We start from the raw sequence: 24,181 nt of genomic DNA on the forward strand, positions 1-24,181 counted from the left end.
TCTTTCAAGGACCTGGACTGTACATCTTAACTCCTTAGCTATTTATGTCATTTGTCCCCATTCATGGTGTCACCAATAATTTGTAATGGCCAAAGGGGTGTAAAAACTTTGAGAAATTAGGCAATCATTTAGAAAACCAAGGTTTTGTTTTGTTAATCTGTTTTGGTTTATTAACTTCTTGAGCCTGTTCTGTTTCCTCACAAAAAACTTTTCTTATTTTCTTTAGACCCAGCAGGCAAGAACCTCACAAAATTTTGTAACCCATATTCCTTCTCAAGTTACAGTGCATGTTGCATTTTTAAATTTTTACTTTTCTTGAAGAGTTAATACTTGATACTTCTAGTTCTTTACTTTAAAATTCACTCCTCTACCCATTTCATTCCATATTCAGCTCCTTTGGAGCTCGTCAGTGGCCACAGAAAGCCAGTCAGTTGTAGTGGAAAGAGCTCAGAATTTGGATTTAGAGTTCAAGGGTTAAAGTACCAGTTTTTGTCACTTACCCACCTACAATTCTAGAAAAACTATGTATCTTTTCACTTAAAATGTGGTCTGAGGACCAATAACATTGGGCATCCCTGGGGAGCTTGTTAGAAATGCAGAATTTCAGGTCCCATCCAGACCTACTGGGTCAGAATCTGCAAATTAACAAGATCCCAACACTGAGAAGCACTGTTACATGGTCGTCTTTGCAACTCGGTTTCCCTATACGTAAAGTATGGATAATACTTGCTCTGTATATCAGTCATCTTAACAGCATCTGACACATCATATATTTTACCAATTTATTGTCAGCCTCCTTCTGCTAGAATACAAATAAGCTCTGTGAGGTAGGGATTTTTATCTGTTCGTTTATTGCTGTATGTAGAACAGTACCTAGCACATAATAAGCATTCATGTATTTTGAATGAACAATGAATGAATGGACAGCTTGTCAAATCCTGTCATTTCTGTTGCAGTCACTTACTTTGCACTGCTGTTTAAAACTGCTTTCATTTAGAATTATTGTATTAATGCAAATATAGAACGTTTCTATAGAAATGTTCGTTGGATTGTGCAACCCAGATTTTTACATTCCCTTCTCACTCATCTTGAAAACTTTAAAACTGTAAACAACTTGCCATGCCATATGGAATTAAGTTCAAACTCTTCAGAGTAACCTTTAGAGTCTTTTTCAGTTTTATGTACTTAAATATATATACATTATACAGGGTGCATTTGTTGGGAGAGTCCTTCAGACTCACTGCACGCATAGCATCCCTGTAGGCCATATTGTACTGCCCCTGTAGGACTTTGGGTGCAAGAGGAACCCATGAAAATAAGCCGATGATCCTTTGCTGTACCAGGGATCATAAAGTCTTTTGTCTCTGACTGAAGACCTTAATGTCTTATGCTAGCCTACAAGACACAATAACAGATTGTAAATGGGGTGAAATCAAATCCTAGACCCAACAGCATTATCCCATCTCATTGATAATTCTCTAAAAATCCAAGTTTTAAGATCCTTATAATATTTCATCTGCTGGATATACTATTGTTTATAACCATTACTCTGTTGTTGAAGATTTAAAATATTTTTACTTTGGTTTTCTAATTAATATATTTGTGTGCAAATATTTGTCTCCTTTGATGGCTGTTTCCTTAGGATTCATTTCTAGAAGCTTTTTAAAGGCTCAAAGCTTGCTTTTTTTCAGCACATAGAATTTTAAAATAGAAAATTTTATATAATATTAAAATCTCTTTTTCTTTAGGAGATGCTTCTAAAGAAGGCATAGCTAAAGTTACTGATTCCAACTTGAAGTCAGGCATCACTACCACTCCTGTTGATTCAGACATTGGATCTCATTTATCCTTGTCCCTTGAGGACCTGTCTCAGTTGACTGTAAGTTCTCCTCTAGAAACTACTACTGGTCAACACACTGATACTCTCAACCAAAGGCCATTAGCAGATACTCATCTAACTGAAGAGACTCTGAAAGTCACAGCTATTCCTGAACCAGCTTACCAGAAGACTGCAACACCAATAGTACTCTCTAGTTCCCACTCACACAGGGGGAAGCCCAGTATTTTCTACCAGCAGGGCTTGCCAGACAGTCATCTAACTGAAGAGGCTTTGAAAGTTTTAACTGTTCCTGGACCAACTGACCAGACAACTGGCTTACCAACTCTAACTTCTACTTCCTACTCACATAGAGAGAAGCCTGGTATTTTTTACCAACAAGAGTTACCAGAGAGTAACTTAACTGAAGAGCCTTTGAAAGTTTCAGCTGCTCCTGGCCCAGTGGAGCAGAAAACTGGAATACCTACAGTATCCTCTACATCCCAGTCACATGGAGAGGACCTCCTCTTTTTCTATCGACAGACTTTGCCAGATGGTCATCTAACTGATCAGGCTCTGAAAGTTTCAGCTATGTCTGGACCGGCTGACCAGAAGACTGGGACAGCAACAGTACTCTCTCCTCCCCACTCACATAGAGAGAAGCCTGGTATTTTTTACCAACAAGAGTTCCCAGATAGTCATCAAACTGAAGAGACTCTTAAAGTTTCGGTCACTCCTGGACCAGCTGACCAGAAGACTGAGATACCAGCAGTACAGTCTAGTTCTTACTCACAGAGAGAAAAGCCTAGTATTTTGTACCCACACGTGTTAGCAGACAGTCATCTACCTGAAGAGGGTCTGAAAGTTTTAGCTGTTGCTGGACCAGCTGACCAGAAGACTGGCCTACCAACAGTACCCTCTAATGCATACTCACACAGAGAGAAGCTCCTTATTTTCTACCAACAGGCCTTGCTGGACAGCCAACTACCCGAAGAGGTTCTGAAAAATTCAGCTGTTTCTGGACCAGCTGACGGAAAGACAGGGACACCAACTGTAACCTCTACTTCCTCTGTGTCCTCTTCACTTGGAGAAAAGCCTGGTGCTTTCTATCAGCAGACCTTACCCAATAGTCATCTAACTGAAGAGGCTCTGAAACTATCAGTTGTTCCTGTACCCGGTGATCAGAAGACTGGGATACCCTCAGCACCATCTAGTTTCTACTCACACAGAGAGAAGCCCATTATTTTTTCCCAGCAGACCCTGCCAGACTTTCTTTTCCCTGAAGAAGTTCTGAAGGTTTCAGCTGTTTCTGTATTGGCTGCCCAGAAGACTGGGACACCAACAGTGTCCTCTAATTCTCACTCACATAGCGAGAAATCTAGTATTTTCTACCAGCAAGAGTTGCCAGACAGTGATCTACCTAGAGAATCTCTGAAAATGTCTGCTATTCCTGGACTGACTGACCAGAAGACTGTCCCAACACCAACAGTACCTTCAGGTTCCTTCTCACATAGAGAGAACCCCAGTATTTTCTATCAGCAGGAGTTACCAGATAGTCATCCAACTGAAAAGGCTGTGAAAGTTTCAACTGGCCCTGGACCAGCTGACCAGAAGACTGAGATACCAACAGTACAGTCTAGTTCTTACCCACAGAGGGAGAAGCCTAGTGTTTTGTACCCACAGGTGTTATCAGACAGTCGTCTACCTGAAGAGAGTCTGAAAGTTTCAGCCTTCCCTGGACCAGCTGACCAGACGACTGACACACCAGCAGTACCCTCTAGTTTCTACTCGCAAAGAGAGAAGCCTGGTATTTTCTACCAGCAGACCTTGCCAGAGAGTCATCTGCCTAAAGAGGCTCTGAAAATTTCAGTAGCTCCTGGACCAGCAGACCAGAAGACTGGCACACCAACTGTAACCTCAACTTCCTACTCACAATATAGAGAAAAGCCCAGCATTTTCCACCAACAAGCCTTGCCAGGTACTCATATACCTGAAGAGGCTCAGAAAGTTTCAGCTGTTACTGGACCAGGTGACCAGAAGACTTGGATACCAAGAGTACTTTCTACTTTCTACTCACAAAGAGAGAAGCCTGGTATTTTCTATCAACAGACCTTGCCAGCTAGTCATATACCTGAAGAGGCACAGAAAGTTTCAGCTGTTCCTGGACCAGCTGACCAGAAGACTGGGACACCAACTCCAACCTCTACTTCCTACTCACACACAGAGAAGCCTGGTATTTTCTACCAACAGGTCTTATCAGATAACCATCCAACTGAAGAGGCTCTGAAAATTTCAGTTGCCTATGAACCAGTTGACCAAACAACTGGCACACCAGCTGCAACCTCTACTTCCTACTCACAACATAGAGAGAAGCCCAGACTTTTCTACCAACAGTCGTTGCCAAGTAGTCATCTAACTGAAGAGGCACGGAAAGTTTCAGCTGTTCCTGGACCAGTTGACCAGAAGACTGGGACACCAACTTCAACCTCTACTTTCTACTCACACACAGAGAAGCCTGGTATTTTCTACCAACAGGTCTTGCCACATAGTCATCCAACTGAAGAGGCTCTGAAAATTTCTGTTGCCTATGAACCAGTTGACCAGACAACTGGCACACCAACTGCAACCTCTACTTCCTACTCACAACATAGAGAGAAGCCCAGCATTTTCTACCAACAGTCGTTGCCAAATAGTCATCTAACTGAAGAGGTGAAGAACGTTTCAGCGGTTCCTGGACCAGCTGACCAGAAGACTGGGATACCAACTTCAACCTCTACTTTCTATTCACACACAGAGAAGCCTGGTATTTTCTACCAACAGGTCTTGCCACATAGTCATCTACCTGAAGAGGCTTTGAAAGTTTCAGTTGCTCCTGGACCAGTTGACCAAACGATTGGCACAACAACTGTAACCTCTCCTTCCAGCTCATTTGGAGAGAAGCCCATTGTTATCTACAAACAGGCCTTTCCAGATGGTCATCTACCTGGACAGTCTCTGAAAGTTTCAGTTGCTCCTGGACCAGTTGACCAGACAACTGGCTCACCAACTGTAACCTCTCCTTCCTACTCGCAACATAGAGCAAAGCCTGGCGGTTTCTACCAACCGGCATTGCTAGGTAGTCAGATACCTGAAGAGGCTCTCAGAGTTTCATCTGCTCCTGGACCAGCTGACCAGACAACTGGCATACCAACCATAACCTCTACTTCCTACTCACTTGGAGAGAAGCCCATTATTATCTACAAACAGGCCTTTGCAGATGGTCATCTACCTGAAGAGGCTCTGAAAGTTTCCATTGTTTCTGGACCTTCTGAAAAGAAGACTGAGATACCAACAGGACCTTTAGGTTCCAGTGCACTTGGAGAGAAGCCCATTACTTTCTACCAGCAGGCTCTGCTAGACAGTCCTCTAAATAAAGAGGTTGTGAAAGTTTCAGCTGCTCCTGGACCAGCTGACCAGAAGACTGAGACAATACCAGTACATTCTACTCCCTACTCAAATAGGGGGAAGCCTGTCATTTTCTACCAACAGACCCTATCAGACAGTCATTTACCTGAAGAAGCTCTGAAAGTTCCACCTGTTCCTGGACCAGATGCCCAGAAGACTGAGACACCATCAGTATCCTCTAGTTTATACTCACATAGAGAGAAGCCCGTTGTCTTCTACCAACAGGCCCTGCCAGACAGTCAGCTAACTAAAGAAGCTCTGAAAGTTTCAGCTGTTCCTCAACCAGCTGACCAGAAGACTGGGTTATCTACTGTAACCTCCTCTTTCTATTCACATACAGAAAAGCCTAATACTTCTTACCAAAAAGAGTTGCTGGATAGTCATCTAACTGAAAAGTCTCTGAAAGTTTCAGATGTTCCTGGACCAGCTGACCAGAAGAGTGGGTTATCGACAGTAACCTCTACTTCCTACTCACACAGAGAGAAGCCCATTATTTCCTACCAGCAAGAGTTGCCACGTTTTACTGAAGCAGGTTTGAAAATTTTAAGAGTTCCTGGACCAGCTGACCAGAAGACTGGAATAAACATCCTGTCCTCTAATTCATACCCACAGAGAGAGCAGTCTGTCATTTCTTATCAGGAGGAGTTGCCAGATCTTACTGAAGTAACTTTGAAAGCAGTAGGGGTTCCTGGGCCTGCTGACCAGAAGACTGGGATACAAATAGCATCCTCTAGTTCCTACTCAAATAGAGAGAAGCCCAGTATTTTTCATCAGCAGGAGTTGCCAGATGTTACTGAAGAAGCTTTAAATGTTTTTGTTGTTCCTGGACAAGGTGACCAGAAGGCTGAGGTACCAACAGTACCTTTAAGTTACTACTCACATAGAGAGAAGCCCAGTGTTATCTCTCAACAGGAGTTACCAGACAGTCATCTCACAGAAGACGCTCTGAAAATTTCACCTGTTTCTATGCCAGCAGAGCAGAAGACTGAGATACCAATAGGACCGTCTAGTTCCTACTCACATTCACATAAAGAGAAACTCAAGATTTCAACTGTGCACATACCACATGACCAGAAAACTGAGTTTCCAGCAGCTACCCTTAGTTCCTACTCACAAATAGAGAAGCCCAAGATTTCAACTGTGATTGCACCAAATGACCAGAAGACTCCATCCCAGACAGCTTTTCATAGTTCCTATTCTCAAACAGTAAAGCCCGATATTTTATTTCAACAGCAGTTGCCAGATAGAGATCAAAGTAAAGGTATTCTAAAGATTTCAGCTGTCCCTGAACTAACTGATGTGAATACTGGAAAACCAATACCTCTCTCTAGTTCTTATTTTCACAGAGAGAAATCAAGTATTTTCAGTCCACAGGAATTGCCAGGTAGACGTGTAACTGAAGATGTGCTGAAGATTTCAACAATTCCTGGACCACCTAGTCAGAAAACAGTATTACCAACAGCTCTTCCTAGTTCCTTTTCACACCGAGAGAAACCAGGTATTTTCTATCAAAAGGATTCGCCAGATAGACATCTAACTGAAGATGCTCTAAAGATCTCAAGTGCTTTTGGGCAAGCTGATCAAATTACTGAATTACACACAGTTCCCTCTGGTACTTACTCACATGGTGAGAATCACAAGCTTGTTTCAGAACATGTCCAAAGGCTGATAGATAATTTGAATTCTTCTGACTCCAGTGTTAGCTCAAATGATGTGCTTTTAAATTCTCAGGCTGATGACAGAGTTGTTATAAATAAACCAGAATCTGCAGGTTTTAGAGATCTTGGCTCTGAAGAAATCCAGGATGCAGAAAATAGTTCTAAAACTCTTAAGGAAATTCGGACACTTTTGATGGAGGCAGAAAATATAGCACTGAAACGATGCAATTTTCCTGCTCCCCTTGCCCCTTTCAGAGATATTAGTGATATTTCATTTATACAATCTAAGAAGGCGGTTTGCTTCAAAGAACCCTCTTCCACTGATGTATCTAATGGTGATTTGCTTCAGAGACAGCCATTCACAGAGGAAAGCCCAAGCAGCAGGTGCATACAGAAGGATATTGGCACACAGACGAATTTGAAATGCCAGAGAGGCATTGAAAATTGGGAGTTTATTAGTTCAACTACAGTTAGAAGTCCTCTACAGGAAGCAGAGAGCAAAGTCAGTATGGCATTAGAAGAAACTCTTAGGCGATATCAAGCAGCCAAATCTGTAATGAGGTCTGAACCTGAAGGGTGTAGTGGAACCATTGGGAATAAAATTATTATCCCTATGATGACTGTCATTAAAAGTGATTCAAGTAGTGATGCCAGTGATGGAAATGGTTCCTGCTCGTGGGACAGTAATTTACCAGAGTCTTTGGAATCAGTTTCCGATGTTCTTCTAAACTTCTTTCCGTATGTTTCACCCAAGACAAGTATAACAGATAGCAGAGAGGAAGAGGGTGTGTCCGAGAGTGAGGATGGTGGGGGTAGCAGTGTAGACTCACTGGCTGCACATGTGAAAAACCTTCTGCAATGTGAATCCTCACTGAATCATGCTAAAGAAATACTCAGAAATGCAGAGGAAGAGGAAAGCCGGGTACGAGCACACGGTAAGAAAAAAGGTTCAGGCTTATAAACGTTATAGCTTAATAATTTATTTAAAGTTAGATATTTATGATTTGAGGGAGCCTAGCCAATGAAAAATAAAAACAAGATCAAGAAAAAAAAATGAAGTTAGATGTTTGGAGTTCTAAATGTATTTTCCAATAGAATTGTTAGAGTGATTATATTTCTTCTCACAATCTATAAAAGTCTATTTAACCAATAATGTAGTTAAGTTACAGTATTAGTACCAGCCTGAGTTTAGGTTCTTGTTTTTAGGAGAAGTAGATTCTGATGTATGACAGAGAGTAAAGAGGTCGCTTGGGCTCCTGAGCTCCTAAAGCTATCATGTTTCCCTAATCCTCCCATTACAGTATCCTTATTGTGAAGGCAGAAAAAGCCTCCAATTTGCTGTGCTCTAATTTGCTTTTTGTCCTAAAACTACATATATTTTCTCTTTCCCTTTTCTAATAAAACTCTTGGTGGTGTTCTCAGACATGTGAAAAAAAAAATCAATGTATTTTATACTAAAACTTGGATTAGAGGTTTAAAAGAGAATATTTACAAATCTCATTACTTTCTAATAGAACTCCATTAAAAACAAAAATCTGTAAGACAATATGGGGAATATATTTTGGGAGGCAATTTAAAAGCAATTTAGGCCTACCTAGAAATCTTCCCTTGAGGTTAACTTCCTACACTGTTCCTTGCACCTTTTTATTCTAAAAAAAAAACCCTCCAAGTTGTATTTATTACTTTTATAAATTGTGAGTAATTATAGCAGGAACTAAAGGGAGAGGCAAAGGGACTCTTGATTAGAAGGAGGATTAAGATAAACGTGATTGAATACCAGATTTAAAGTGGCTTTTTTGTAGAATTATCTATAGAGCATGGCTTAAGAAAATCAGACTTTGCAGTGAAATGATCTCTGTCAAGAATTTCTGATAGGTTGTCATAGTTAAGAAGACATACTAAGCATTGCGGTGTGTATTACATTGCATATATTGATGATCTTCTGTGTTCTTGCAATTGTTGCCAAATTATCACTTTTGCATTGTATTATCTCAAGTGTATGCTTTCTCTCCAGCCTGGAATCTGAAGTTCAATTTAGCACATGATTGTGGATACTCCATTTCAGAATTAAATGAAGATGACAGGAGGAAAGTAGAAGAGATCAAGGCAGAGTTGTTTGGTCATGGGAGAACAACTGACTTGTCCAAGGTATAAAAGAAATCTGGAAATGAAAAAAGTAAATATGAAAGAATGGGTGATGGAATTTGGATCTCTTACTTGGGCATCATTTGAATTGCTGATAATATTTGGCTAAAGTGTAAGGAGCCTTTTTTGGTTTTGTTTTTGAGACAGTCTTGCTCTGTTGACCAGGCTGAAGTGCAGCAGTGCAATCCCAGCTCACTGCAGCCTTGAACTCTTAGGCTCAAGGAATCCTCCCACCTCAGCCTCTCAAGTAACTGGGACCACATGTGTGTACCACCCTGCTTGGCTAATTTTTAAATTTTTGGCAGAGACAGGGTCTCTCTACATTGCCCAGGCTGGTCTTGAACGCTTGGACTCAAGTGATCCTCTTGGCTTGGCCTCCCAAAATGTTGGGATTACAGGCATAAGCCACTGTGCCTAGGCTGGCATCTTAATTTTTTAAAAGTTAAGATGTAAGTATTAGATACTTACAGTCTAGATATGTAAAGTTTTTATTCATTCCAAGTTCGTATTTTGAAAAATTTATCTTCTTAGAAAAATAAGAACTGATTTGCTTGTTTTATCAATTTTTTTTAGAACAGAGAAGACTGAATATCACCCTTATTTTGTCTTGAAAGTGGTATCTTGAAATCTAAATGAAGTCCAGCTATTTTCAAATGTTTATTTTAAATGCTTGAGTACACAGCTATAATAGCTTATGTATAAATGACTTTCATTTTAACAGTACATATTTTCCTTCTATTAACTATTTCATATGTAGAAAAGAGTATATATGAATCATTTATGTAAAGAATAGCAGCAAGTAAATAATAATTCCCGTATATTGACTATCCAGCTTGAGAAATAGAACATTACTAAATACTGTTGAAGTTCTTTGTTTCTCCTTTCCCAGTCATATCTTTTTTATTTCTTATTTTGATATATAATGGTTTTCCTGCTCTTCAGTATGGTTTTGAACTCTATAGATGGAATCAATAAGATACATATTCTTTTGAGAACTGGGTGTTTCACACAGTCTTAGGGTTTTGAGCTGCTTCTATGTAGATGTGCATAGTTTTCATTTATTCCTTATTACTGTACAGTATTTCAGTGTGTGATTACATAATAATTTATTCATTCTCCCGTGGTTAAGGCATTTTGTCTCCTATTTTGCTTAATAATAGGATATAATAATGCCTATCTTAGAGGGTTTTGGTGTGGATTATGTGAGATAATGCCTATAAAATGCTTAGCAGAATATGTGATATCTAGTTAGTACTCAATAACTGGTAGCTATTATTGCTATTATTAATCCTGTAAGAATTGATATAGTTATCATACAAGGATTTCATGGCCTGATTCATACAAAGTTTATTAGAAAACTATTCTCCAGTGATATAGTTTATTTAGATTTTCACAGTTTTGGAAAAATGTTTGAAAAGTACAAATTAGATTGGATTTTAGGTTTTACATATATGCTTGTGAAAAACAAAATTGACAAAATAATGAGAATAATAAAATGGACAATTGGTTCTCTTAGCACCATTTGTATATATTCTGCCAAAGTGAGCACTACCCTAGCATCATTTGTTTAAAAGTACATAGTTTTGTCAGTGATTTGTGTTTCCCTATTTTTAAAAATTATTTTCTTGTGTTCATATTTCCAGATCCCTCAGCAAGCAAGTTGCCTTCCTTTGGGTAGACTCTAGTTTGTCTGTGTTTTTCTTAAAATAAGGTGTCCTAAATTAGATGAAACACAATTTCACTTCTGATCTGACCAGCATGAAATATATTTAGTAATTCTCTTTCTGTCAATGTACTGTGAGATCTTTAATGGTCACAGCATAATTGGGCATTAAAAAAAAAAAAAAAACCATATACTGCTTTCAAAACTTAAAGCTGTAGGAAAAAAGCAAAACAAAACCAAACCAAAAACCATGAACTGCTGCCAAGATTTCTATTCTCATTTCTTGTATGTATGTAATATATATTTTTTTTAATTCTCTTTTTTTTGAGACAGAGTCTCACTTTATTGCCCAGGCTGTAGTGCAGTGGCATGAACTCGGCTCACTGCAAACTCCATGTCCCAGCTTCAAGTGATTCTCCTGCCTCAGCCTCCTGGGTAGCTGGGATTACCGCTACATGAGTGGCGTGTGACACCACGCCCAGATGATTTTTGTGTTTTTAGTAGAGATGGGGTTTCACTATGTTGGCCAGACTGGTCTTGAACTGACCTCAAGTGATGCGCCCACCTCGGCCTCCCAAAGTGTTGGGATTACAGGCGTGAGCCATTACGCTTGGCCCTATATAATACTTTTTAACTCTCCTGTATTTCTTTTTATTGCTTTTATATCAGTGTTCAAGCCTATTGGAATGATTTTTAGTCTAAATTTGGTCATTTATTTTATTAAAATATCCCTTTCAGCTTTGTGCCATTTGTATATTTGATAAGTATTTTCATCCAAATTAGCGATAAAAATGTTCACTAAGAGTTATGGATAAAAAGTCTAAAACTTTTGGCTGGGCATGGTGGCTCATGCCTGTAATCCTAGCACTTTGGGAAGCCGAGGTGGGTGGATCATTTGAGGTCAGGAGTTCAAGACCAGCCTGGCCAACGTTTGAAACCCCGTCTCTCCTAAAAATACAAAAATTACCTGGGTGTCATGGTGCATGCCTGTAATTGTAGCTACTCGGGAAGCTGAGGCAGGAGAATTGCTTGAACCTGGGAGGTGGAGATTGCAGTGAGCCAAGATTGTGCCAGTGCACTCCAGCCTAGGCGACAGAGGGAGACTCTATATCTCGAAAAAAAAAAAAAAAGTCTAAAACTTTTGAATAAGACTACTCTCACACCTATGGTGAGTACTTCATGATACTGTCATTCATCCATCTCATGTTTCACCATCTTATGATTGACTTTCTTCAGTCTATTAACTGAGTAGTTGTGAAATAGTGTTTGTCTAGATATGCCTTATTCTTAGGGAACCCATATTGGCCACACTGTGTACAGTTTTGGACCTTTTTTTTTTTAACTTAAATATATTAGGATTTCCCTTTAAAACTTCTCTAAAAGCGTAATTTTACTTAGGTATATAATATTACGTTGTATGAACATAACAATTTATTCACTACCCTACTGTTGAACATTTATTTATTAATTCCAAAAATACATATTGAATGCCTGATATGTGCCATCACTCATCTATAGGCTGAGGACACACCACTGAACAAAATAGACAAACACATCATGAGTTTACATTAAGTGAGAGTATATGAATAACAACCAAACAGGTAAAATAAATGTCAGATGGTGGGATAAGAGCCAGGGAGACAAAGCAGAATGGTCAGTGCAGAACCTGAGAAAGAGGTATTGAATTAAATATCTGAGTAAGGTGAGAAAGTAAGGCAGTTATCAGTGACAAGAGCATTCCAGACAGAAATAGCACACACACAGTTACTGAGGTAGAGTGTGAAAGGAAAGGGAGTGTTAAAGGAAAGGGAGGGGTGCTAAAGGAAAGGGAGGAGGCCAGTGTGTTTGAGAGCGAGAGTGAAAGGGAGAAGACTAGATTGTGGAAGGCAGTGGTTCTTGACAGGGATAGTAAATGCCTCCCAAAGAGATATTTTGGAAATTTATGTGATTTTTCTTGGGTCATCACTGTAATTGGGGATTGTTTCTGGAATGCAGTAGATAGGTGTCAGGTATGTTACTATTTCTGTAATGTACAAGACAGTTCCACACAATGTAGAGTTGTCCCTTGTCACATACAGCTTTTGAATGTCCCTGTAGATATTAATGTTGATGGAAAACCTTTTATAAATTATTTCAGTGTTTGTCATGTTTTAAATGATTTTTTTTTTTAGTGTACGGTGTTTCTTCTATTTTTTCTTTCTTTCATGACTGACATTTTTGAAGAGTACAACCTAGTTACTTTGCAGATTTCCCTCAAATGGAATTTATCTGCTGTGTTACCATGATTTGATTCAGATTTGATTTTTATGTAGGAAAGCCACAGAGGTGATGTGCTTTTCATGCTTGTCAGGAGACACATTATGTTGATTTGTCTCAATACTTGTAATGTTAACTCGTACCACTTAGTTAAGGTGGTATCTGCTGGTTTATGTGTTTTACATATTAATTAATAAGCAGTTAATAAATATTATGGAGAGATTCTTTGAGACTGTAAATATCTCTAGTTTAGGATCTAGTGTTTATACTTGCCTGAATAATTTATTAATAAAATAGCTTTAATTTGGTGATCGAAAAAAATTCTATCATCACTTCAACATTCATTCATTGGAATTCTGTGGTAAGTTAAAAGTGTCCCTTCTCCATTTATTTATTTATATCATTGTGGGCTCTTGGATTTTTCTTCTCAAAGGCACAACCTATCACTATCATTGTTTATTTTGATACTCAAATTATCCCACACTTGCCCATGAGAACCATTTTAAGCTGGTGCCTGTGTGTTTTTCTCATGATCCCATCATTTCATGAGCATTCACCCACTTTCTGAGATAGGAAGATACTCTAGGAATCTTATATTTTCTTTACACAAGCCCTAGAGCTGTCCGTTTCTCCAAGGGGCCCTGGTTCTTTTTAGCAGAGAGTAGCATGTAGAAACTAAGATATGTATGCTTGGTGTGCTTATTGATACTATGATGCTGTTGCCTTTATGCCCTTTCAGCAGACAATGTGTATGTACATAATTGCACACACAACCCCCTCTCCTCTGTATGCCTGTTTCCTTATCTATTACTTTTATTATAAAATGAAAGCTGTGAGTTTATACTAGTACATCCAGGTCCATTCCAGTAATACAGGGTTATTCTAGCCTTTTTTTCTTTATTTGTAACTCACTTCTCTGATAGTAAGAAACTTGGCTCCCATTATCCTCCATGTATTTAGTTACTTGTTTGAATTCCCTTGTATGTTTCTCCCTCAGCCACTCTACTTATCATGCCTGCAACAGATTGAATTTCTTTCCCAGCCCCCAATCTGTTTCAACCTACAAGTTTTATATGTAATATAATTATTATTATACCATTCCAGATATTTTAAAATTTCCATTATGATTTGTTTCAACAGTGAAAGGTGATATATTAGGATGATACCTTCATCCTAAAGATGAAAGAAAATAAATTATATCTACCTAGAATTGCGTGTCAGTGAAAATTTAAGAATGTGGTAATATAAAAGTGATTTTAGACAGTAACAGTTCATTCAACACTCATTAAAAATTTCTAAGTGGTTACCTCAGACTAAAGGGAAATAATCTAATATGGGAAATTTGTGATGTAGGAAATATTAAAGAGCAAAAGATGTGTTAAGTATGTGGGTAAGTAAAGCTAAATACTTAAGTATATGAAACAAAAATACTAGGACCTTCATGACTGAGATAAAATGTGGCATTAACTTAAAATATATGACAACAATATCGTACAGGTTTGAAGCTGTATAAATGGAGTTAATCTTTTTCCAAGTTTCTTAACTGGGAAAAAGTTAGATATTATTTACTTTAGCTTGATAACTATATGGTTTATAATTTCTATGATAATCCTGTCCCATACATCATACCTTAAACAAAGTTAATTTGAGATGGATCATAGACTTTACGTTGAAAGGTAAAATAAAGTTTCTTGAAAATCTCTTCATGATATTGGGTTAGGCAAAGGTTTCTTAAGAACAAAAATACACTATCCATAAAAGAAAGGATTGATAAATTGCTCTTCATGAAAATTAAGAACGTCGGGTAATCAAAAGGCACCATGAAGAGTGAAAAGTCAAGCTACACAGTGGAAGAGGGCATTTTGGATACATATATTTGATAAGGGACATAAATCTAGAATATATAAGAAACTCGTGCAAATCCATTCTTCCTACCCAGAGACTTCAATAGGTGCCTCATAAGTGAAGATATCCAAGTGGCCAATAAGCATTTGAAAACATTCTCAATATCACTGCCTCTTAGGTAACGCAAATTAACCATAATGAGATACTGCTTCATATCAGAGTAGCTAAAATTAAAAAGAGAACAATACTGAATATTGGTAAAGGTATGAAACAACCAGAACAGTCTTTTATTGCTGGTGGGAAGGTAAACTGGTACAAAACTCTTAAAATAATTTATAATTATTTCATAATGGTAAACATATGCCTGACCTGGGACACTCCACTACTACTTCTTTTTAGGTGCATACTCAAGAAATGTCAGTACATATGTTCAATAGAAGACATGGTCAATAATAATTATAGTAGCCCCAAACTGAAAACTACATAAATGTATATCAGGAGTAGAAGAGATGAATCAATTATGCTTTATTCATACAGTGAAATCCTGTGTAGCCATAAAAGAGTGCAAACTACTCAACAACTTTGAAAGCTGTCACACATGTTATGTTAGCAGAAAAGCGAGACACAAACGAGTCATACTGAATAATTCCATTCATATGAAATTCAAAAACTAATCAATGGTGAGAAGAGTGATAAGAATGGTTACCCCTGGTGGAGTAAGGTGTGTGTTATTGACCGGGAAGAGGCACAAGAGGTCTCAGGTATAGGAAGTTTTGTATATCTGGATATGGGCAGTATTTACATTGCTGTCAACACATATAAAAAATAAACTGCCTGACTTCAGATTTGTACACCTTATTAAGGATTTATTATATATTAATTAAAAAGAAACATTGAACAAGAGATACAATTGAAATCATAGAAAAGGAACTTTAAAAAGGCAACTATTTCTAATCATAACAAAAACTTTTTAAAAAGCATCAAGGTGTAAATCTAACAAGATTTATGAGATCTTTTATTAGAGAATAGTAAAAGTTCTTTTGAAAGGCTAAGTACATAGAGAAATAAATTGTATTTATTAATAAGACTCTATATCCAGCTGGCACAGACTGCTTCAATGAATCAAGGCAGATGTTTCTGTAAATTTTTTTATCATGGTAAAATACACATAACTCAGAATTTACCTCTTAACTATTTTTAAATGTACAGTTTACTGGTGTTAAGTACATTCATATTGTTGTGCAACCACCACCACCACCACCATCCATCTCCGAGATTCTTTTCATTTTGTGAAACCGAAACTTTTGCCCATTAAATAGTAACTTTTTGTTCTCTTCCCATCTGCCCCAGGCAACCATCATTTTCCTTTTTGTCTCGTATGATTTTGATTACTCTGAGTACTTCCTATAAATGGAATAATACAATATTTGTCTTTTGGTGACTGGCTTATTTCACTTAGTCGCATGTGGTTCATCCATGTTGTAGCATATAAGTGAGTCTATGGTAGACAGTATATAGTTGGAGCATTCTGCCAATCTCTGTCTTTTGATTGGATAATTTATTTACTTTTAAAGTAATTAACGATAAGGAGGAACCTGCTTCTGTCCTTTTTCTCTTTGTTTTCTACATTAAGGTACAAATTTTATGTTCAGATACAATTTCAAACCAAAATGAGGATTTATCTTACTGCCCTCTACCCCACAGAAATGCATTCGTAGGCTCCTAAAGGAAACTCTCTTAGATTGCTTGTTGTCAAAAACTATTGAGATCGTTTTGGCCCATTCCATGCTATGAGAATGAGATCCACGCTGTACCCAAGGATTTACTGACCTCTCTTGGCAGAATACTGTTTCTTCTCCTTCTCTTTTCTGTTTGGTAATAGAAGAAGAGAAGAAAAGTTTCAAGTCAGTACTTTATATCATTTAGTGTATGGAACAATAACTCCACGTTTAGACAGAAAAACGTGAAATAAACTTATACTCTAAAATAAACCAAACCAAACTACAAAAGTAGTAAGAAGGAAATTATAAAATGAAATCTATCAATTAACTAGAAAACAGAAAAATGATAGAATTGAGCATTAAAATCTAGATTTGGACCTTGGAAAAATTCCAAATCAAAAGAAAGCTCTGACTAGCTAGAAGATGAGAAGGAAAAACATACAATGTTATAAATGAAAAGGAGCATACCAGATATACCACTGAGAAAATTTGAAATAATGAGAGAAAATAAAGTATAACTCTTTTCTTGTTAGGTATAAAATTTTCATGAAATGACTGATTTTCTTAGATAATGTAATTAAACAAATGTGTAATAGATGAAACATGACTGAGAGACAAAAACTTTATTGATCAAACATTTGGCTTCCAAGTAAAGTACCTGACCTAGCTCAATATTAGGTAACATTATGGAGTATTTCCTGGGTGTGATGATAACATTGTGGTTATATGATAAGTGAATTATTTAGGGTTGAAGTGTCAAATCACAGTGTCTTTGTGGAAGGATAAAGCTTTGTGGAGGGATAGGGGAAAATGTTCGACAGTTGTTTAAGTAGAAGGAATTCACATGTTTATTTTAACATTCTATCAACTTTTTGGTACATTCTTAACAAAAAGAAAAAAACAATGCCTGACTTAGATGTTTATATGGGTGACTCAAGCTATCAGGTAATGGATAACTCCTGTGCTATATAAAGAGTTCTAATACACTAATAAAAACTTCCTAATTTATTGGAGGACATTAACAAAAACCTCAGAAGACATACCTGAAGTTATGAATCTTTCACATCAGTGTGATGTCTCCACTTTTATTTCTGATTTTATTTGAGTCTTCTAGTTTTTTCTTAGTCTAGCTAAATGTTTAACATTGTTTTTACCTTTTCAAAACTAACAGTTTAGTTGATTTCTTCCTGTTTTTCTGTTTTTTATTTCTGCTCTAATTTTTATTCTTTCATTCTTTCTGCTAACTTTGGGCTTAGTTTTGTTCTTTTTCTAGTTCCTTGAGGTGTGAAGTTGAGTTGCTTATTTGAGATCATTCTTCCTTTAAAAACAGACAATTATCATTAGAAACTTCCGTCTTAGTCCTGATTTTGCTTCATCCCGTAAGTTTTCATTTGTTGTGTTTTTGTCTTAAGATATTTTTTAATTTTCCTTGATTTCATCTTTGATCCACTGGTTAAGAGTGTGTTGTTGCTCTACCGGTGGGATTTGATGGCGTGATGTCTCACAAAAAGTTCTCCGCTCCCAGACATGGGTCCCTCGGCTTCCTGCCTCAGAAGCGCAGCAGCAGGCATCGCGGGAAGGTCAAGAGCTTCTCTAAGGATGACCCGTCTAAGCCGGTCCACCTCACAGCCTTCCTGGGATACAAGGCTGGCATGATCCACATCGTGCGGGAAGTCGACAGGCCAGGATCCAAGGTGAACAAGAAGGAGGTGGTGGAGGGTGTGACTATTGTGGAGACGCCACCCATGGTGGTTGTGGGCACTGTGGGCTACATGGAAATCCCTCGAGGCCTCCGGACCTTCAAGACTGTCTTCGCTGAGCACATCAGTGATGAATGCAAGAGGCGTTTCTATAAGAACTGGCATAAATCTAAGAAGAAGGCCTTTACCAAGTACTGCAAGAAATGGCAGGATGAGGATGGCAAGAAGCAGCTGGAGAAGGACTTCAGCAGCATGAAGAAGTACTGCCAAGTCATCTGTGTCATTGCCCACACCCAGATGCACCCGCTTCCTCTGCACCAGAAGAAGGCCTACCTGATGGAGATCCAGGTGAACGGAGGCACCGTGGCCGAGAAGCTGGACTGGGCCCGTGAGAGGCTTGAGCAGCAGGTACCTGTGAACCAAGTGTTTGGGCAGGATGAGATGATCGATGTCATTGGGGTGACCAAGGGCAAAGGCTACAAAGGGGTCACCAGTCTTTGGCACACGAAGAAGCTGCCCCGCAAGACCCACCGAGGTCTGTGCAAGGTGGCCTGTATTGGGGCATGGCATCCTGCTTATGTGGCCTTCTCTGTGGCACGTGCTGGGCAGAAAAGCTACCATCACCGTACTGAGATCAACAAGAAGATCTATGAGATTGGCCGGGGCTACCTTATCACGGATGGCAAGCTGATCAAGAACAATGCTTCCACTGACTATGACCTGCCTGACAAAAGCATCAACCCTCTGGGTGGCTTTGTCCACTATGGTGAAGTGACCAATGACTTTGTCATACTGAAAGGCTGTGTGGTGGGAACCAAGAAGCAGGTGCTCACCCTCCGCAAGTCCTTGCTGGTGCAGACGAAGCAGCGGGCTGTGGAGAAGATTGACCTTAAGTTCATTGACACCACCTCCAAGTTTGGCCATGGCCACTTCCAGACCATGGAAGAGAAGAAAGCATTCATGGGACCACTCAAGAAAGACCAAATTGCAAAGAAAGAAGGAGCTTAATGCCAGGAGCAGATTTTGCAGCTGGTGGGGTCTCAATAAAAGTTTTTTTCCACTGAAAAAAAAAAGTGTGTTGTTAATTACCACATAATTGTGATTTTCCCAGTTTTCCTTCTGTTACTGATTTCTAATTTTAGTCTATTGTGCTTGGGAAAAAAAGCTTGGTATCATTTCAGTCTTCTGAAATTTGTTCAGACTTGTTTTATGACTTAATATGTGATCTACCCTGGAGAATGTTCTGTGTGCAGTTGAGAAGACTGTGTATTCTGCAACTGTTAGGTGGAATATTCAGTATATGTGTGTTCTATTCATTGTTGAAAATGGGGTACTGACATCTTCTATTGTATTGCTATTTTTCCTTTCAGTTCCGTCAGTGTTTGCTTTATATATTTAGGTGCTCTGATGTTGGGTGTATATATGTTTATACTTGTGTTATCTTCCTGATGAATTGACTCTTTTATCATATGACCTTCTTTGTCTCTTGGGATGGTTTTTTATTTAAAGTCTGTATTGTCTGATAGTATGGCCACAGCTGTGCTCTTTTGGTTGCTATCTGCATGGAGTATATTTTCCTGTTCCTTCACTTTTAGCCTGTGTGTCCTTAAATCTAAAGTGAGTCTCTTGTAGATAGCATATAGTTGGATCTTATTTTTAAAATTAATTTAGCCACTATATGTCTTTTGATTAGAGAGTTTACTCCATTTACATTAAATTATTGATAGGGAAAGATTTACTAGTTCCATTTTGTTAATTGTTTTCTTTCTTACAGTTCTTTCGTCCCTTTTCTCCTCTCTTGCTGTCTTCCTTTGTGATTTGTTGATTTTGCTTTGATCCTTCCTTTTTTTTTTTTCTTTTTCTTTTGTGTATCTTCTATAGGTATTTTCTTTGTGGTTACCAAAGTCTCACATAAAACAACTTATAGCTACAGCAAAAGCATTTTAAAAAATAGACAAACAGGACTGCATCAAACTAAAAAACTTTTGCACAGCAAAGGAAACAGTTAAGAGAATGAACTGGTAATCTATGGAATAGGAGAAAATATTTGTAAACCATGTATCTAATGAGGAGTTAATATCCAAAGTATATAAGGAACACCTGCAACTCAACAGCAAAAAGAAAAAAGAAAAAAAAAATCCCCAAAACAAAAAACCAATAACCTAGTTAAAACATGGGTAAAGGACTTAAATGAACATTTCTTAAAACATACAAATGTGTAAGGTGCTGTATATGAAGAGATATTCAATATCACTAATCATCAGGAAAATGCAAATCAAAACCACAATGACTTACCACTTCATATCTGTTAGGATGGCTGATATCAAAACAAAACAAACTGTAACAGGTGTTGGAGAGGATGTGGAGAAATTAGAACCCTGTACACTGTAGATGGGCATGTAAAATGGTGTAGCTGTTGTGGAAAATAGTATGGAGATTCCTAAAAAAAAAAAAAAAATAGAATTACCATATGATCCCACTTCTGGGTGCATATCCAAAGGAAATGAAATTGGAATCTTGAGGAGATCCCGTGTTCACAATAGCATTAATCACAATAGCCAAGATACATAAACAAGATGTATAAACATCGATAGATGAATGGATAAAGAAAATGTAGTATATACATACAATGGAATATTATTCCACCTTAAGGAAGTCCTGGTGTATGTGACAACATGGATGACCCTGTAAGACATTACACTATGTGAAATAATCCAGTCACAGAAGGTCAAATACTGAATGATTTCACTTACGTGAAATATCTAAAAATAGTCAAATTCAGAAAACAGAATAGAATGGTGATTACCAAGGACTGGGAGGAAGGGTGAATTGGAAATTGATGTTACATAGGTATCACAGGCAAAGCAGATAGTTCAATATTAGGAAATTTATGAACAAGTTTTTACATTAGTAGATCTAATGGAGAAATCATAATTCATTAAGCTCCAAAAAGTATTTGGGAATAAAAAAATCTGTAATTAAAGATATTTCTTTAGAAGAATATTTCCTTACAGTAGAATAATACCTCAAATATGATAAAGAATATGTATTTGAAATTTGCAGTCAGCATAATAAAGGCAAATACTTTTGTTATGCATATAAAACATTTGTGAGAGGAGTCGTATAATGTGGTGGAGTAGGGAACTCTAGGGCTCTTACAAAAACACCTAATTAGCTTCCACAAACTATCAGAATTAATTTTTATAGAACTCTGGAATTTAACATTAAAAAAACAGGAAAAGTAAGGAGCTGTAGCACTGCAGAAAAATACTATGGCACCTTAAATTGCTCACCTTCCATTCCTTGTGCCTAGATTAATAATGGCTTTGAAAATGGCAGCTTACACTCATGGTGCAGGCTGTTAGCACCGGAAGGATTAGTACAGATCTTGCTCTCAAAAGATTGTGATTGTTTCAACCTGTCTGAAGTTTCTGAAGGACCGGTATAGAGCTTCCTTTTGTTTTACACAACTCAGAGCTTTCCTGGGACTGGGGTGGCTTGTCCATCATCACGTGTCAAAAGTATTTGAAAGCCAGAGTATCAACTGTAGAAGTCTGAGTCTGGGGATAAAAATTAGGACAATGAATAGGTAGACAAAAAGCTAGGAAGGAACAGTTGAAAAGGAGATACAGGGTGGTATAAGGACTTTTAAATGCTTTTGTATGTGCTGAGAAATTGAGAATGCTATGTACATGCCTAGGATTGGACAACTCACAGAAGGCTTGAGAAGACCCTAAGCTTTCACCACTAGCTGACCTTCCGGCTCTGCCTAAGTAGAATGTGAAGACTAAGATAGAGTTGTAAACAGTCTGGCTAAGTTTTGATGGAATGCCCCAACACAGAGCAAAAAAGACTGGGACTGTTTTTTTTTTTTCTTTCCTATTACCTTTTTTCTTTCCTTGGCTGCAGGTATTTAAGGAAACGGTCAAAACAGTAGTTGACCCTGAAGCTAAATGAACACAGACTTCACTTTCTTTTTTTTTTTTTTTTTTTTGAGACGGAGTCTGACTCTGTCGCCCAGGCTGGAGTGCAGTGGCCGGATCTCAGCTCACTGCAAGCTCCGCCTCCCAGGTTTACGCCATTCTCCTGCCTCAGCCTCCCGAGTAGCTGGGACTACAGGCGCCTGCCACCTCGCCCGGCTAGATTTTTGTATTTTTTTAGTAGAGACGGGGTTTCACCGTGTTAGCTAGGATGGTCTTGATCTTCTGACCTCGTGATCCGCCCCTCTCGGCCTCCCTAAGTGCTGGGATTACAGGCTTGAGCCACCGCGCCCGGCCATGACTTCACTTTCATGTACAACAAAGAATGTAAACTTTATGAAATAGTCAGTAAACAACGCTTACAACAAGCAGTAACAGCAAACTCCAGGGAAGGGAGAGAATTCCAGTATCCAGAGTTGTCACATTATAATATTCAATATGTCCAGTTTTCAACAAATTATAAGGCATGCAAAGAAATAAAAAAGTGTGACTCATTCAGAGGAAGAAAGAGAAATTAATGAAACTATCCCTGAGGAAGCCCACCTTAAATGTACTCAAATGAGCTAAACAAAACCATCAGCAAAGAACTAAAGGGAACCAAGAAAAGGATTTCTCACCAAAAAGAAATATCAACAGAGAAATTGTAAAAAGGAAACAAATAGAAATTCTGCAGCTGAAAAGTACAGTAACAAAAATTCATTAGAGGGGTTCAATAGCTGATTTGAGTAGTTGAACAAAGAATCAGTGAACTTGAAGAAAGGTCAGTTGATGTATTCATTTGAGGAGCAGAAAGAGAAAAGAATGAAGAAAATGAACAGGGCTATGGGACATCCCCAAGCATACCAGCATATGCATTATGGGATTCTTAGAGGGAAGAGAGAGAGAGAGAGAGAGACAGAGACAGAGACAGAGCGAAAGGGGCAGAAATAACATTTGAAGAAATAATGGTTGAAAACTTCCCTAATTTGATGAAAAATGAACTCCAAGTGGGTTAAACGCAAAGAGACCCACACCATGACTGATTGTAGTCAAATTGTTAAATACTTAGCATAGTTGTTGGTTCTATTAGTAGAAATATACTTTCCCTAATGAAGTCAGCTTTAACAGATTTTTTTTAAATAAGTGTTTCCAAAAGCTTATTGATTTTTAAGTAAGTTTTGTGTCACATATTAATATATTTCTTTTATTTGTAGAAAGTAAATTTTTACTTTTTAGTGCTTGTTGACTGTGTGTGTGTCTGTGTCTGTGTCTGTGTATTGGTTTACGTGATGGTGAAGAACTACTTATTTCTTTTTTGGTTTGTTATATGAGATCTTTGACGTTGTTTGTTTGTGACAGGGTCTTGCTCCGTCACCCAGGCTGGAGTGTAGTAGCTATATCATAGCTCACTGCAATGTCCGCCTCCTGAGCTCAAGCTGTCTTTCCACCTCAGTCTCTCAAAGTGCTGGTATTACAGGCTTGAGCCACTGCACCTGGCTGATGTGTCATTAAGCTGGACAATGAGAGAATAATATAACCTGATAAAACTCATGTAGATCTGTTGAGAAGAGAGAATTTTAACTGTGAAATAGTCTCTGGAAATTAGTAAAAGACGTATTTTAGCTAACCAGTAATTTTGTAACTTTTATCTCAGTATAATTTACTGTAATACATAAGGTTTGCCCATTTAAAGTGTATAGTTTGTTTACAGAATTTTACAAGAACATAATTTTAGAACCTTGTTGTCATTCTCCCCTTCCCCCAATTCCCTAGCCCTAGGCAAACACCAGTTCACTTTCTCTCCCTATGGATTTGCCAATTCTGAACATTTTATGTAAATAGAATTGTAATATATGATCTTTTGTGACTGCCTTCTTTTACTTAGCATAATGTTTTCAAGAGTCATTCATGTTATGTTGTAACATGAATCAGTACTTCATCCCTTTTTATTGCCAAATTGTATTTCATTGTGTA

General features: G+C 38.0%; 2 protein-coding genes across 9 annotated transcripts in view; both read left to right on the forward strand.

Moving 5' to 3' along the window:
* ALMS1 (ALMS1 centrosome and basal body associated protein) overlaps positions 1-24,181 on the forward strand; it is a 234,137-nt gene that overhangs the window by 64,930 nt on the left and 145,026 nt on the right. For all 8 annotated transcript variants that reach the window (XM_033175100.1, XM_033175107.1, XM_033175106.1 and 5 more), the window contains 2 exons: positions 1,749-7,853; positions 8,933-9,066. In XM_033175100.1, the coding sequence (XP_033030991.1) occupies positions 1,749-7,853; positions 8,933-9,066 (6,239 nt within the window). The remainder of the gene's footprint in view (positions 1-1,748; positions 7,854-8,932; positions 9,067-24,181) is intronic.
* LOC117062026 (60S ribosomal protein L3-like) lies at positions 18,030-19,321 on the forward strand. Its single transcript, XM_033175108.1, has one exon. The coding sequence runs from the start codon at positions 18,045-18,047 to the stop codon at positions 19,254-19,256; it is 1,212 nt and encodes a 403-aa protein (XP_033030999.1). The 5' UTR covers positions 18,030-18,044; the 3' UTR covers positions 19,257-19,321.

This window comes from Trachypithecus francoisi, unplaced genomic scaffold, assembly GCF_009764315.1.
Source record: "Trachypithecus francoisi isolate TF-2019V2 unplaced genomic scaffold, Tfra_2.0 Lachesis_group17, whole genome shotgun sequence".
Classification (NCBI taxonomy): Eukaryota; Metazoa; Chordata; class Mammalia; order Primates; family Cercopithecidae; genus Trachypithecus; species Trachypithecus francoisi.

Bases quoted from the DNA above. Each gene is read 5' to 3' on its own strand.
- LOC117062026 (XM_033175108.1), top strand. From the start codon at position 18,045: ATGTCTCACAAAAAGTTCTCCGCTCCCAGACATGGGTCCCTCGGCTTC.